This window comes from Synchiropus splendidus, chromosome 1 (genome assembly GCF_027744825.2).
Source record: "Synchiropus splendidus isolate RoL2022-P1 chromosome 1, RoL_Sspl_1.0, whole genome shotgun sequence".
Lineage (NCBI taxonomy): Eukaryota > Metazoa > Chordata > Actinopteri > Syngnathiformes > Callionymidae > Synchiropus > Synchiropus splendidus.
The window spans coordinates 56,196,567-56,213,296 of NC_071334.1; the positions used below are offsets into that span (position 1 = coordinate 56,196,567).

Genomic DNA, 16,730 nt, shown 5'->3' on the forward strand with positions numbered 1-16,730 from the left:
GAGAGTACTAACATCCACCAAGCTGCTCATTTCCATCCGTTATGAATTTTATCCAATATTACTTTGACATTATTTTTTTCACATTAGAAATGTCAATAGCATCATCAACAGTCAGCACCCGGTGGAGGAAGAAGATGGTTAGAGTAGTAGCTCTTGACTGTACCTCTGCTCTCAGCAGAGCGTGATACAGACTTGTGTAATCTCTTCCATTTGACTCATCACATGGAGGTAATAAAAGCAATAATGTGACCCCATTCCTATTCAGTACTAACCAATATTTTGGTTCAAAGATTGGCACATGAGATACTTCTAAAAAAAGTAAACACACACACACACACACACATATATATATATGAAAAACACTGTGACCAAAAAGACCAGATGCACTGCATTTCACAGTTAATCATTGTTTCTTTATTTACTGTTAAGACTTTGTTTATAAAATTGAAAATGCCATATACATTAGTCCAAATAATTTCCCGACTCACTCACTTAACTTGGGCCATAGAAATTGTAAACTGGACAGATTTGGTTGAAACCATGAGAATGTGACGAGTGAGTCGCAGCCTTGTGATTGTCTTCTGACGCCGTCAATGGTGGTCTCCCGTCATCTAATGCATACAGACTCAGTCATGTGTTAAATAAATATGTATTAAATTAATCAAAGGTGTTGGCATAAATACAAAAGGAAAATAAATAAGGGTGAAAACATAATGCAGACAAGATTTCAGTTGAATGAAACTAAGCTAAAGCCTCCAGATATGATATCTACACACACTTTCAGGTACCAGATCTGTTGTGACACCTTGCATGTATCTGGCGCACTGGAGACTAAATCAAACTTTTTTTTCTTCTTCACTTTTTCCCTTTACAAAATATCATAATACATATATAAAGCTTCAAAATCAAACGATCTATACAATATAAAATTTGTTTGATCATCCTTTTCTAGAATCTATAAATTTTGACTTGCAGAACAAGGCATACAGCAACTGTGAAGCAAAAAGAAAAAAAAAGTAGTACAACAAATACAACATTGATGATATAAAACTAAAAAAGAAAAATACATATGGCGTTTAGAATCTTTTTTTAACGTGGCTAAAAGTCGAAACTTAATCACAAATACAAGAAATAAACACCCATTTGACGATTAACAATATTGAGCTCACAGATCTGTCTTTATAGCTTCACTATGGTGCCACTGCAAATATTTATTTTTTTTCTGTTTATTCCTCTTCCCTCCCTAATAGTGATGACGAAGTGAGAACAGTTCAGTGCAGTCCTCACTTCTCTCCGGCTGTCGCTCCCTCTGTTGTATGAAGGCATTCAGGTGAGTTTCTTCAAAGTCCCCTTAAACACCCAGCGCCCCCTATGCAATATTCTTAATTGCATTCTGGTTCAACTTCTCCTTGAATTCCCTGAGTTCCTCTGACTCCCCAAGCTTAATGTCCGGACAAACCCATGTAATCTCACTGGTCTGCCTAAGCGCTAATGGGCTCAGCCCTGGACATCCATTACTTGACTTGCTGTTTGAAAAAGTAGTGAACTTTACCCGCTTTCTCTTTGTCGTTGGCGAATCATTTTTGTGATCCCGTCCCCTTATATCACAACTTTCCGTGCTGGTGCAGCCCCTTGGGATAACTCCGTTTAATAGATGACTACCTTCCTCCAGGGCACCGCAGAGCTCATCTTCCTGCTGCTGCTGCCGGCACAGTCCTTCTTCTTGGCCTAGCCAGACCCAGTCGTGAGTGTGGGGCATTGTCTCTGGGGATTCCAGGGAGAGCTGCTTGGTACGATACTTATAAGCGTAAGAAATGCAGTTAATGAGAAAAACCAGAATAGCCAGGCCGAAGACTCCCAGCAGGGCGTACATACCAATTTCCAGGTCTGTCAGACCACGTCGGGGAGGTGATTCCTCATTTGTGGTTCTGCTCCGAGGCAGCTCAGCCTGGTCTGGATATTTTGCGAATTCACTCGCAATCTTTGAACCATTGTCTGCTGACAAACGACCGCCATTAGGCTTTGTCGGGCTGTAGCTCTTGACGGGTGTAGATCCGCCCTTGACGGTCCCGGTATTACTGTCAGAGATTGATCCTCCATAGTTCGGAGATTCTGATTGCGTAAGTCGGTCCCCCGGTTGACGGTATTGCTCTTCAGACTGACCCAATAGGACTCGTACGTTTGCCGTTCCGGTCGTGATGATGGTGCGTCGCTTCCCCCTCTGGCACTGTTCTGACTGGCTCATTTCAACACGCACAAGTGACCCCTGACCTTGACCCTTTGCAACAATAACAGGCCACCTCCAGGCTGACTTACGCTGCACCTGCACCACCTGCTCATTCAGAGTGCTGGTTGAGAGGGCAAAATGAGAAGGGTGGTAGTTTTCCAACGGCGTCGTGGAGCCATCGCTGAACTGAAGCCAAGCACTGATGAGAGACTCCTAAGAGTGAGACAGGATTCAGCATCAGATCAACAGTAGAGTTTGTTGACAAACCTAAAAAAAACTTCAGAACCAATATTGGGCTCTTTCCTTGCTTATGCAGAGAAACACAGCGGACGCGAACGTGATCCCTAATTATAGCAGAAAGACGACAATGGGATAGAAGAGACTTTTCTTCAGCACAGCGCCAAATAACATTCTTTCTCCAAGGAAGGATTCTATTCATTTGAAATTATAATTAGAACAATCAAAGCAGTGCTAAGTGGCCGTATATGCAAATCAAAAGGAGACATTCACAATATAACGACTGAATTCGTTGCTAAAATTACACAAAGATTGCCACAGACACCAAACTAACAACGTGTCTGGGGGCCTGAAAGATGATCCTTCAACTCTCTTGAAAATAGCTGTCGTCGTGGCCACAAGTTCTACATTATACACCACTGTGGGACGGCTTTATTTCTGCTCAAACTCCTCCATGCATCACATAATTTATATACATATATATATATATATATATATATCTATATATATATATATATATATATACACACAGTGGCACCTCGGTTCGCAACCACAATTTGTTCCAGAGGGCCATTTGAGAAGCGAATTGTCAGTCAGTAAATATAGCTAACGGGACACGTCTGCATACAGAGGCTGCGTTATACACAATAACAAAGCGCGTCGTGGGTCAGCTGATCGGTCCGCGCACGCTGTGTTTTTTCCGGCTTTTTTGGGGGGCGTTCGAGCTCTGGATATTCGTTCGAAATCAGAAGCAAAAAAACACACAGATACACACACAGATATTTCGGGTTATGAGAGTTATGTATCTGTGCAGGGGGCTGAAGCTCGATTTTGGTGAGGGAAACAGTAATATTTCTCTTTTTGACAGGTTCAGCTAAAGAAAACTTTGAGCCATTCACTTGGTGATATGGTCAAGACATGCAAGGACAGCAGCTATGCCTTGAGAGTTCTTTAGAGCCAAGTCAACCGGTGTGTCATCTGCATAGCAGGGAGTGATGGTGATGCTGGATGATTTGTCCAAGAGGTTGCATGTAGCCTGAAAATAGAAAGGTACCTAAAATGGAACTCCATGTCACACCACAGGTAAATCCAGCTGTGCATGGAGAGAGGTTCCCAATGGTGACTGAAGATGTCCTCTCAGACAGATTTGAACCAGCTAAAAGCAGTGGGTTTGATACCCATCCAAGAGGGAAGGCAGCCCAGTAAAATTCCGAATGCTGCACTGAGATCTAATATAACTTTTTTTCACCTTTACCTGCTGCTCATAGTAGGTTGTTGGTTACTTTTAGAGGAGCTATTTTCTGTTTTCAGGATTTCAATTTTGGGATTTGCTAGCAGCTCCCTCAGGACTGAAGAATACTCAGACTACCAAATAGGATGCTTCAAACATTTGTTGGCCAAATATATTCAATCGAATTGTGAAAAAAAAAGAATCATTCGACTTCTGAGGCAAAAAGTCACCGAACCCAATAGTGGCGTGTGACGTGATCGCTCAATGAAACAACATGCAGAGCAAGTCTGAATGAATTGAATGTGTTTTTCAAATAAAAAATGTGCCTTGGAGGTGAAACAAACTGCACTTCTATGGTGACAGCACCGACACCGGGTTGGCTGGTGACCGAACAGTATTGGGTAAACACAGGTTTGACCTTCCATCCCATGTCTCACGTTTCCTCTTTATTTGCTTGTAAGTATCAAATTGTAGTTGAGCCGACAGTCGCCATGATGCTTCAGTGCAAACTCTGATTTACTGAATGCTCCTTTTGGCTGCTGCTGTCCCCCACAGACTGACTACATATTTGCATTTAAGTGGTATCCATTTCGAACTCAAACATAACACTTAACACTTGTTTTTGAGTGCTAAGATTGAGAGTAGAGGACTGAGGATTAAGGGAGGAATTGGAATTCACCCTAGGTTTCTTTAAGAGAGGTTGGATCACTGCACCTTCTAAAGCTGCTGGCAATCTGTCTTCAGAAAGAGACCTATTAACGATTGATAAAATACTGGGCCGAGCAACATCTAAAGTCTCATTTAAGAAGTTTGTGGGAAGGATAGCAAAGCTGCATGAGGTTGGCTTAATGTGGGAGATTGTGTTGGTGAGGGGAGTCAATGAGATTGTTTGGACGGTAGTGAAGTAGGAGGAGATCTTGTTAATTGTGAGGGAAAATTGTTCAACAGTGGGCAACATTTTTCCCCCCATTTTTTTTCAATTTTGTGGCAATCTTGTTTTTGCCTGTGTTACCATTTAACCAGGGTTGGGCACTTTAATTTCTGTTTTTTCATTCGATGGGGGTCAACAACGTCTAAAGCAAGAAGGCGAGTGTTATATTATTTATATAATAATGTTTTCTTGGTTGTCTAGTTTCTGTTTTTTACAATCAGTTTGCTTGTTGCCATAAAATACAATATATCCATTTCAGCATTGAGAAGAACTCTTATTCTTGCATATGTGAACTGTGTCTGGTTCTGCTTGGATTTCTTTTTTACTTCTGCTCTATAGTACCTGGATGATTGCACACTATCTTTCGATAGTGTCCTTGTTTTCCCGGATTTCGGTTGGGTCACATATTTTGGTCTTTCAAACATTTCTAGAACATTTGGACTCATTATTAACTAGAGAGTGTTGTTGTTATTATTATTCAACTTTTTTGGTCTACTCTTTTATGAGTCACTTGTTCTCATCATAATGATGAGGAAAAGACAAGTCCAGCAGGATTTGCAGTACATTTTTAAAGAAATAACCGAAAAACCGAGACAGCGACACACGCCACCAACATGCCAGGTGTCGTCCTGAAAAACATAGCATAGCATAGCATAGCACAGCAACAACTTCCATGACTAAAGAAGTGCCTTAGCTACATACCGAACCTTAATAGCACTATTTTCCCACAGTCAAATTAAAGTTGATTTATTTAAGCAATTCCATTGTATGCTGTGTTGAAAAGTTGGTGTTTCACTTTCTGCCCATTGTTACTGGAGCTGGTCCCCATAGGATTCCATTATTTGGTAATGTCCTTAAATCCAAATGAATCAACAGAACTGCACCCAAATCAAACCACTTCTCAAATAGTTCCCTTGCAACTAACCCTGACGGTTTCATTGAAGCATATACTTCCATGCCTGGTTAATCTCTTCTCGAATGAATGAAAGGATCCAGTCACAAAATATTTGCTACGCTGTGATCGCTGAATTAAAAAGGAAGAAAAAAAATCCAGTTTTATGGGCACTATTTAATCAGCTATGAAATTCTGGCTATTTCTTTTCATGAATTTTATCTCAATATTGAAATTCACATCTCATGACTTGAACGAAAGTTGTGCATGATTTCCTCCAGTGGGCCATATTTCATTAAAATATGACCTGAAAATGGCCTGCAGGCCTTGACTTCCACATGCTTTCCCTGTCCACCAAACCGCAGCTAGAGACTATTAGCCCATACAGTAGAAGAATTCAATCCTAACAGCTAGTAAAGTTGCTGTCATGCTCACCATTTTCATCACGACATCACATGACAGTAGTCTGTCATCTCCTCCCGGCAAAAGAAAACCTTGGGTCGACCAGTTTTCACATCTAGGCTGTTACTCTTTGCGTGTATAGAGGGACTTTGCCAGTACTGAGAGCCGTTGATAACCAGCTAAGCACTACCAGTTTCACTGTTGCAGTTACTTTAATAATATATACCATAATTGTGGCAGATAGTTCTTACCTGATTTAGTGAACGAATGACCTCCTGGGTAGTTGTTGTTGCTACGATGGCGCTGTTGCTTCCTTGACTTAGATGAATGGACAGAGAGAGTTGAGACACCAGCTGCAGCCCAAGCTCTGTCACACTGACTTTATTGTCCACCACCGTGATGCTCTTCTCGGCCATGACCTCCGACGTCAGAGGGGAGAGCACCTGCCACAAATAGGGATTGTTTATAAACTGCATGTCAGCACCGCACAAGGGGGTCAAACATCTTTCTAATTGTTGAAACAATAGATGTAATTCCTGCAAGTGCATCATCGGATCCGACCGCACATCCACCTCCCTGGTGATTTGCCAGAGGTGTGAGCATGTAAACAGTTTGTAATGAGATGCGGGTCCTCCCTTCCGCTTCAATTCGGGCAACCCGTCCCTCCTGCAGCCGCCCCACATGGCCACACTTACCAGCCATAATGGACTGTCAACAATGATCACTGGCTCATTTGTACCGACTCCTACGCCTGTTTTCACTGCACCTTTCCTCATTACATCACGCCTTTCTGGTTTTTTAGAGACCCTCTGAGAAGGATATTGTTGAATGTGCAAGGGTAAAGGAGAAATTATTGGGGGATTGGAGACTGTGGGCGCTTATGCAAATCTGTCAGAGCAACAAATTCAATCCTTGAGGCCGCTGTTTGTTTTAATCATAGTAATCATAAAGACATTAAAACAACAGGCTTTAGGAGGTGAGTTCAACTTACAAGGACAAAGTTTGAACAGGATTTCCGAACAACTACACAATCTCCTTTCTAATAGCAACAACCATTTTTCTCAAATTCACAGTTTCCCATCTTTCAGACAACAAGGCAAAACAGGTGTTTCTACACCAACACTGTTTCATGTCTGACCAAAGTCCGACCAAAGACTCATGGACAGACAACAGGCCCAGGACAGCATAGTATGTCTGACATGACATGTCTGACATGATGGGAAAACTAAACGGGAAAAAAAATCTAGTGAGTATATTGTGTCTAATTATGAATAATAACAACAATAATAAAATAAAAATTAAATTGACAATTCTGATGAATGAAGCCAGTCGAATCTAATCTAGGGGCAAGAAAAGGACAAGAAATACTCCTCAAAATAACCGAGATGAACGATTTAAAAAAATCAAACAAGGAAATTAAATTTCACTTGCACCATAATGAACGGACAAAAATGAACAAAAAAAAATCAGAAAGATTCCAATGTGATCAGTCAAAGGGCCACGCTTTGCCCAGGTATTATGTAGATTGACTGAGAAATCTTAAGCAAGTTAAAAGTCCTCCCTCTGAATTTTGGACAACTTTGTACAGTTGTCACGCCACTTCTCCTTGTTCACCCCTTTACACCAGCATGTTGCAACAATCCCAAATGGCACTTACAAAAAAGGCGTTGGAGAGCCTGAATGGTCTGCGATTTAGAGTCTTAATGCTTATTCTTAAAACTACACAGTAGACAACACAACAATGAAACCAGTATTAGATAATAAAAAATATAATTTTCATGATTCACTAGAACATTATTCCCTCTGATTTCTGTTGATGACGTTGTTGCTATCACTGTTTCAATGATGACCTTTCCATGAGTATGGGCACCACATGCTGGGTGGCAGAAAGGAAATACGGAGGACAGGATGGGTGCCTGATAGAGGCTGGAAGTCATGAAGGTGTGTCCCAGGTCATGAAGCTACAGAAGGATTTGTCTGACCTCAGTGAATGGCGTTATCTTTGTTTTATACTTGTGTTTTGCGCTGTGGCACCACATTGACATGGTGTTGCATTCTTGTACCCATTTTAAAGATGTTTTGGTCCTCATATCTATATCACGAGTCAAATATTCAGGATGCATCTCTCTGCCGGTCCCACCTTTAGACCTGTACTCTCCTCTAGAATTTCTGTCTGGATTGCAGGAGGCGTTCACTGCCTGACCTCCATTGATACCAGTTTGAAACCAACGATAACATCCTGTCAGTCAGGTCACGTTGTTTGAAACTCAAATGCCTTTTTCACAGGAACAAAAAGCCCCCCCGGACCTTAAAGCGTGAAAGAAACGAATCCTACAAAGTTTTGCTTCAAGTACTTTATGTACACGGTTCTCCTTAGTGGCCCTCAGAAAGTCACCATAACTGAAACGCGCTGCAGTTTTAGGGGCTCTGAATAGCAATTGCCACGTGTACAACAAAAGGAGCGCCATCCCATGCCATTTTGTATGTGTCGCGACTGCCCATGGTGCTCGGATATGCCACAGACGGCAGAACATGTGCCTCAATTGACAACCTGCTGCCTCAACATGTAATGCTGAATGCTGCCTTTGGCATCAGTATTGGACGCAAAAGTCTACTTTTTTAAGTCAATATATTATGTCGTGGGTGTGAGGATGTGTTGGTGTCAGTAAGAATAGTTTGCTTTATCACCCCACTGCGAGTTGAACCAGAATGCAAAGCTCTAATATGAAGGCGCTTCTATTCCTATGCGTATTTTTATTTTACCACTGCAAATCTGCCACTAATTTTAACCAGCCTTTTGAGAATCATAATGTTCAGTATCACATAAATATTTCCATTAAGGAAGACCTCAAAGTACAATATCTAAAAAATATGACAGATGTTAACCACGGAATTGCATTTTATCCACCAACTTGTGCACTTGCAAATGATGGTAAACTCCTGTGAGAGGATTCACCTTTGTGTTGCATTATGCAATTGACATTTCAAAGGAAAGGTGGGCTTAGAGTAAAACAGACCCTAACAATTGCCTAAATGCCACCTGCTGTTAATGCCTTTTTGTGAACAAATCAACACAAGGATGCAATTCTTTTTACCATTTAGCTGAAATACACATTTAAAAATACAATTTGACCATGTCTACACAGCTAGTATTGATGTAAACCCCACCTAGTTATTGTTGATCATATCTGTTTTGTGGAACCACTAGGCAGACGCTGACTACTACTTATAATCAATCAAATATCGACGACAGGATGCCAATGACTGTGAGTCTACCCAGCATGTCCTCAGCCATGGCACAGCTTCAGCTCTTGGCAGCACAAGCCCTGATGAGAGGCTGCAGAAAATAAATAATGTAGACTAGAATTTCAAACAACATCTTTTTCTAGACAACGCCAGACACACACTGAATGTGACACAAGTGCACACACTGTGAGTGGAGTGAAAGACCGGCACAACATCTAGATTGATTTCATGGTCCCCAAAACAACAAGAAACCTATTGTATTGGTGATATTGCTGCAATCCATGAGGTTGAAAATAAAAGCTGCAGAGTCTGCTGGGAATACCTGAGGTTCAACATGCTCAAGTCAGAGGAGTCAATCTCAAGTCACAGAGGGGCACAAAACAAAAAAGTCTGTCGGTCTCTGGGAGTCTCCAGTAATTACAACTTGTAATATTTAAGCACGTCAAGAACTCGAGATGGTAAAAAAACATTCAGTGAACTCCAAATTGGTCACTTATTATTGAAGAGATATGAGCTACTTTGCTGTTAATTTAAGCTAATGTGACTAGCATTACTTATTATGCAGCAACACACATGCATTTCTTTGTCGTGTTTATTGAAACTTACTAGACTAAAATGCCACTAACACACATGATGTGATGTTTGATGCGATCCACTGTCTTAAGGCTATTCGGTCCAACTTTACTACTAAGGGCTTGGCTCGTTCTCCACATTTGAAATGAGAACAATCGCAAACCAACTTTTTTTCTGATGAGGTCATAACAATGACTATGGCAGTTAACATCACAGCACGTTTGGGCTGTGATCAAAGCGTAACAGACAAACTTTACAGCACACAAACACACAGAGCAGAGAGCTAGTAATGGTGTTGTAAACAAACTTCCCAGCTCATTATGAACTGCACTTTTTCCGTGCTGTGACGACACCCTTTGGAGCCCGATTGCAATCTGGGTCGATTTACCTGGCGGGTTGTCAACTGCATGGTGCAAGAGAGTCAATTGCAATATAAGTTCTCAACACTAGATGGGATCAATTTTTACACAGTGGACCTTTAATGTAAACATCAAGGGTGAATTCCAATTCCTTCCTTGATATTCAACCTCAGTCCTACAAATACAAGCTTCAGCAAAGTGCAAGCGCTATCCCCGATTCTCAGGAAGTTCAGTTGAGGAGCAAGAAGTATCATAAGATTGAGGAATACCCAGACAACCAAGTAGGGATACGCCGAGGCAGTGGTTAATATATTTGGCCAAATAGTGCCAAACAAGCAACATTCATGGCGTGTGACGTGAACGCTCAATAAAACAACATGCTGAGCAGTGCAATATAACTGGATGTGTTTTTCAAATGCAAAAATGTGCCGCACAGGTGAAATGAGCTCTGCACTTCAATAGCACCTGACTCTGGACTGTACACGGTCGGCTGGTGACAAAAGAAAGGTCTAAATTATTTTCAGTTTTTGACACCATGTCTCACATGTTTCCTCTTTCTTTGGTCATTTGTTTGTTGTCAGTGGTGTCAAGTATCAAACTGCACCCAGCTCCGACCGTCGCCAAGACGCTTTAGTTCAAAGAGTATTTAATAACTGAAGGCTTCTTTGTTGCATTGCTGCCCCTCACAGCCTTTGAGGGGTGTCCCATTTCTAAGCCCTTAAACAATTCATTTTGGGGGCTAGATTGCTTTCATTCTTGAGGGTCAGAATTGAGGATTGAGCTTGAGGGTCAGCACTGAGGAAGTCCAAGCGAATATTGAACTGGTTACTGGAACTAATACTGCTTTTTAGTAGTGCGGGATTGATGAGGTTTCATGAAACAGTGTTCAATGAAAGCACACACCATTTCCAAACCAAAACACAGTCTGGTGAACTTTGAAAACTAGGGCACTGTTTCATCAGCCCTGCAATATTGTTTCATGATCTGAATACACAGGATCTCCAGAGGAGAATCCATTTCATTTGGAAGAAGAATGACGAATTAGGCAGAAGGACCAAAAATGCTGGACAAAGATACCCGACAGTAGTGACAGGTTTCATGAAACAGTGTCCAAATTTTAAGAGGCCACTAGATGGCACTGTCTGCTGTATAATCTTTTGCTTTGAACAAATATTTCAATGAAACCTCACATAAATGAGCAGCATACAACCTGTAGTTTGGTGGTTCCGGCCTTCAGTCCAATTACGACGTGGTCATTCAGCAGCTCAGCAAATCTTGTATCCTCCACCTTTAAGAAGTCCTTCACCAGTTGGGTGACTTCCACCTGCCAGTCACTTCCGAGCAAGATGTTTTTCTGGCCCGCTCCATCCTCGTCCACTGCACCTCGGCCTTCCTCGGGTTGGGCAATAAACTGTGTGAGCACGCGCAGTGAAGTGCTCTGATACTGGGCCACACAGGTGGCTTCAGGTCTCTCTGCTGCATCCGCATCTTCCGTGATATCAGTGACTCTTTCATACCTGACGGAAAAAAAAAAATGGCAGCATATGAGAGGAAAAGAAATCGTATTATGAGACCTCAAATGAAAGATTTAAAATCAATCCTCCAAACTCGATCTCTCTGGTTTATTATGGGCAGCAGAACCTTCTCCCACCACATCGCTGCAGGTTTTTGTGACCTCTGAAAACACTTCCAGCAAATTTCTGAAAATCCATTAAGAACAGCTTGCAGAGACAAACGGCTGCCTTGCTTGCTTTTTCATTTTCTTTAAAAGGACAAGTGACATTTCACCATATGGCTGCCATTTATTTTGCTGCAGGCGCACACACGTATAGCATCGCAGATGATGCATTTTCAAGCAAATGAATGTTTTCACAAAAATATATCTAGAACCTTTACAGACGTCTCCATATTTTGCTGTGATTTGTGTTGCCACTAGGACTCACTTGAATAAATGTCCATTTATTATAAGTGTCTCTCAAATATTCAGGTCAAGTATCTGTGACTGAAGTTAAGATTTGGGTGAGAAGTGATTAAATATCTTTAGGATACGTTCTTGACTGAAACAGGAAACTGATGGACTTCTGTCGAGATGGATTACGCAGAGGTTAATATTGTTGCTGTATACAAGAGTGCACTTCCCATTAGACAAGCAGGCAACTTCCTTTAAGAATTCCAGCAGGCTCAAAGTGTTATAAACAAAGGACTACAGAATTGTCCCACACATTACATTTTTTTTTTCTAAAGTAATTCTGTTACATTTCGTACTAATCCGGTGTGTATTTTTGTGGTAACTCTCAAGATCTCTCCAATGAAGCCTGATGTTGAGACATTGTATAAGCATACTTTACAGTGTCTCTGGAAACTATGTGAAACTACATCGTGAAGATATCACAAACCTGATCACCTTGACACTGCAAAATGCAAAAGTACATCATACAAATGCATAACTTTTTTTTTTGCATATTATGACATAACATTGCAAAAATAAGTAACATAAAATTAATAATTTTTGCCACAGGTATTTTTGTGCATTGAGCTCTGGCAGAAACACCAATAAACAATAAAAACAAAATGATTCTCTAAGTGCTACTTTCAGAGCCCAAAGCCCTTTAAATTCCTACTTTATTTACTTGTTTTTTAGCATATGTTTAGTTTGCTTAACTGAGGGCCAGCTTGGCCAGGGGCGGGTGGCAACTGATGGAATGGTTATTAAGGTATATAAATACTACGCAAACACATTTTTTTCATCTCAAGCCTCTGCCATATCATTTGCCATGTGAAGCGGCTGGGATGCGGATCAGCACCTCAAGCTCTGGATCCATGAGCTCACGGAGGTAGGACTAGACCAACATGCAAGGAACCTGGATTAGATCAGTGAGGCGGTGACTCCTGCTCCACATAAACATCACACAGTTTTCCTGAAGTCATCACATACACGCGAGAACAGCAGTGGAAACAAAGGCACCGGACAGTTTAACCACATGTTATTTATAATCCCCCCCCGGTCTGATTAGGAGTGCAGAATAACAGAGGTCTAATCTATAGCGTGTCAGTGCCCTTTACTTAATATATACATCAGCAATAAAACTTGGCTGTGGGACAAAGATTTGCTCTGCAGAGACTGAGATTGACAATAAAGAGAAACAATTTCCAGAGTGATGTACAGTACATCACTTTCACCCATCTGCTTCGCCTTGTCATTTTCATTGGTCAAACTCTGGACACATCATCTTCAAACGTCAATGATCCATCTTTGAAATCGCTGGCTCAGCTTCTCACCTTTTATTTTTCTTCTATCAGTTCTAAGGCTGTCATTCTATCACTCTAACAGGTTTGCGAAGGGGATTGCGGCAAGGTAGTGACAGTTTCCATTAGGTTTAATGAGGCGTGGCAGGTCGGGCAGAAAACGCAGGCTGACATGTTGCACGCACTTTAGGTTTAGCACTTAAACAACAGTCCTCACCAGAAAAAAAAAAGAGGCAGAGTCATGCTGGGAGTCCTGACTGACAGTCAGGGATGTTGCTGATGACTAAAAGCGAAGAGGAATGAATGAGGGACACACAGCTCCCCCTTTGCTCTGTATTGCAGAAGTAAAGCTGCTTACATGAAATGAGGAATGATCTAGCCCTGGAGAGAGGGTATTTGTGTTGGAGCGCCACACTGTGGGGATTAGCTGTGGTAAATAACAATAGGACCGAGCTTGACTAGATAGACAGATAGATAGATGGATAGATAGATAGATAGATAGATAGATAGATAGATAGATAGATAGATAGATAGATAGATAGATAGATAGATAGATAAACAAAAAACAAAAAAATGCAACAAGTTATAGGTAAAATGAGTTAAAGTTCAAATATTTTTTTCAACTTTATGGTTGAGCAGCATAATTTATAGAACAGTAAAAGTGCTATGACTTTAAACACATCTTATTCAGACAGTGGTTTTCAATAGTCACATTCAAAAAGAGCAATCTTATGAATTTCAGTTGTATAATTCACAGTAGGTCCATACCTCCTGTTGCCTGTGAAAAGAGGGACCCTCCAACCCTTGACCTGATTGAGTTCAGTGTCAGCCACGTCGATGAGCAAGGGCAGTTGGGGAATCCATACGCTCATCTCTAGCTGCGCACTCAGGAAGCTGTAGGTGAAGTTCACCAGCACTTTGTTGTTTCCTCTTGTCTCTCTTCCGTTGACGTACACATAGTCGCATCTTTCAGATACCTTTAACAAACGACAAAAACTGTGTTAATATTTGTCCGACAGGACTTCTTTAAGTTTTTGCATACATTTGTGAAACAGAATTTTAATCCAAATGGGTTTTCAGTTTGGCTCTTGGAAATACTTTACTCCAAAAGGCTTCAACAAATATGGAAGACGATGTATCATATGAACACAAACTGGGTTGGGGATAAAAAAGCAAATGGGAGAATACGTTACTGTAGTTTATTGATCACAAATATATAAAATAATGCTACTGAAGCATTAAGTAGCCACTCTTTTTGTGTGTTTTGCTGAGTGGCTTCACCCCTACATCTTGTCAGGAGTGAAGGTAACCAACCAGTGATTTTCATCCCGCAGTAAGAGTTATGCACCCCTGCAAATATTCATCACAAAAGCAAAAGGCTCAATCCAATAGTCGGTAACTACAGCATTCATTTTGTTTGTTTGTTTTTTTCCCCTCACAGAGCTGCATTTTACAAAAGTATACAAAATAATCTCCCTTTTGAGGACTCTGAGGCTTTGACAAATAAATAAATAAACAATCAATATGTTGCCTTTCTTTTATAGAACACTATATAACAATGCTTATTTCAGAAAAAGAAAAATATTTGTTATACCAGTACCATATACATTTATAAATATAGTTATAAAAGTAGGCGCAGATTCCCTTTCCTGACCTTCATTAGCACTCTATTACTTATTGCTAGTCGAACGTTGAGATTCATAGCTAACTCCACCTGTCAGTCAGAACTGAATAAGCCTTTTGAGATACAGATTTTCACATTTCCAAGAATGATTTCATCCAAGTCTAACTCGCTCTGTTTGACGGTGTGAACTCATTCAACACCACCTCCATTGACCAGTTTTCATCCTTCCCTTCTTTTGCTTGCAGAAAAAATGTGCACATTATTAAACACTAGTCCAACCATAGTCAAATAAAGACCAAAAACACGAGCGTCAAGTTTTGATTGGCAGGTAAATTCCAACTACAGCCATGTCTTTAGTCGACCAACAACTACAAAAATGTCTTTCATTGTCATCAAACTGCCAGCCAATAGATAAATAAATTCCTATTTAGATCACTGGAGTGAATCCATGAGCAATTTTTATTGATCTATGTTTGTAAACAAATTCAATTCTGTTCAGAAGAGCGACTGGCATTGACGATAATGTCTACATAGGAACAAGTGCTGCGTGAGTAGAAGACTGTCATCTGTCTTCACAGGCTTCTTGGCAGCCTCACTCTCGGATGAAATCAGACCAGCCTTCATGTCTAAGGAACAAAACCGACAGCTTGTTAGCTGTCACTTTTCCCTGCCTACTCGTTTCCTTCCATCTTTTTCAATGAATGTCTCCACATTCATTTTTAATACACACCAGTCGTGCTGCAAAATAAATGTAGGGCTCTTCATAAAGCAACAATAACATTTATGGTAGTAACAGGTTGATTTATCAAGTTATAGATGCTTTAATTTGGCCACATCTGGAAAAGACTTTTTTTTTTTTTTTTAATGAGGATGTTTCAGCAATTACGTTCTATGACACCTGATCAATCCATCAATATAAAATGGGAATCCAGCTGACTAGAGCCATGACTTGTATGCATCCTTCATGTTAAGTAAAATTAGTGGCGCTAACATGTGCAGTTCGTTCAATCGTGTTTTGGGTTTTCCGAGAAAGATTTCCAGAGGCTGGTCAATGTTCCATATTCCAGTACGTTCCAGTGCGGCAGTGTTCCTGACTGGCTGAAACATACAGCAGAATGGAATCAACCATTATGTCTGAAGCTTCGACAGTCAGCCATCCTGAGAGGATCGCTTTCACTTCTTGCTAATGACCCTCATCTCCACTTGTGAGAATGCAGATGCCTCAAAACACGATTATGATTATTACATTTGATTTTCCTTCACTCATGTCCACATCCTTTGTCTTTCTATCAAAAAGCGCTTAATGTGAGCAAATTCAGTTTTACTTGTCCTTTTTGGTCGGAAACCGAATTCTGGAAAGAACCACTCCTCTGCAGCCATTTCATTCACCTTCATTTGTCACAAGATCATTTTAATCTTCAAGTCGATTCAGTCATTTCCATTTCCCCCTTCATTTTTCCCCCCTTGATTGTTTTGGATGTTCTCAATTCCAACAGAAAATCAGGGTTCATCTGCATCTAATGTAGCATTGGGAGCAGAGCAAAAGATTCTGTTATTTGACGCTGATGGAATCTATGAAGAAAAGCGGAGCTGGGGAATCTCATTCAATGTCACCTAATCGCCATTTTATAGTCATGCTTATAACAATGATAAGAGATAATATATTGTGAAATAGTGACATCAATGACACACAGAAGCGTTCTCGTCCCTCTTGAATTTGGCAACGCAGCTGATACCCAGGGGCTCATTTACAGTATAAACC

General features: G+C 40.8%; 1 protein-coding gene across 1 annotated transcript in view; it reads right to left on the reverse strand.

The window, feature by feature from the left end:
- Positions 1-410: 410 nt before the first annotated feature.
- Positions 411-16,730, reverse strand: part of LOC128747106 (transmembrane protein 132C-like) — a 145,854-nt gene continuing 129,534 nt past the window's right edge. Inside the window, exons 7-10 of the mRNA XM_053844689.1 lie at positions 14,113-14,321; positions 11,309-11,615; positions 6,172-6,363; positions 411-2,440 (exon numbers count right to left, since the gene is read on the reverse strand). Of these exons, the coding sequence (XP_053700664.1) occupies positions 1,370-2,440; positions 6,172-6,363; positions 11,309-11,615; positions 14,113-14,321 (1,779 nt within the window). The 3' untranslated portion in view covers positions 411-1,369. The remainder of the gene's footprint in view (positions 2,441-6,171; positions 6,364-11,308; positions 11,616-14,112; positions 14,322-16,730) is intronic.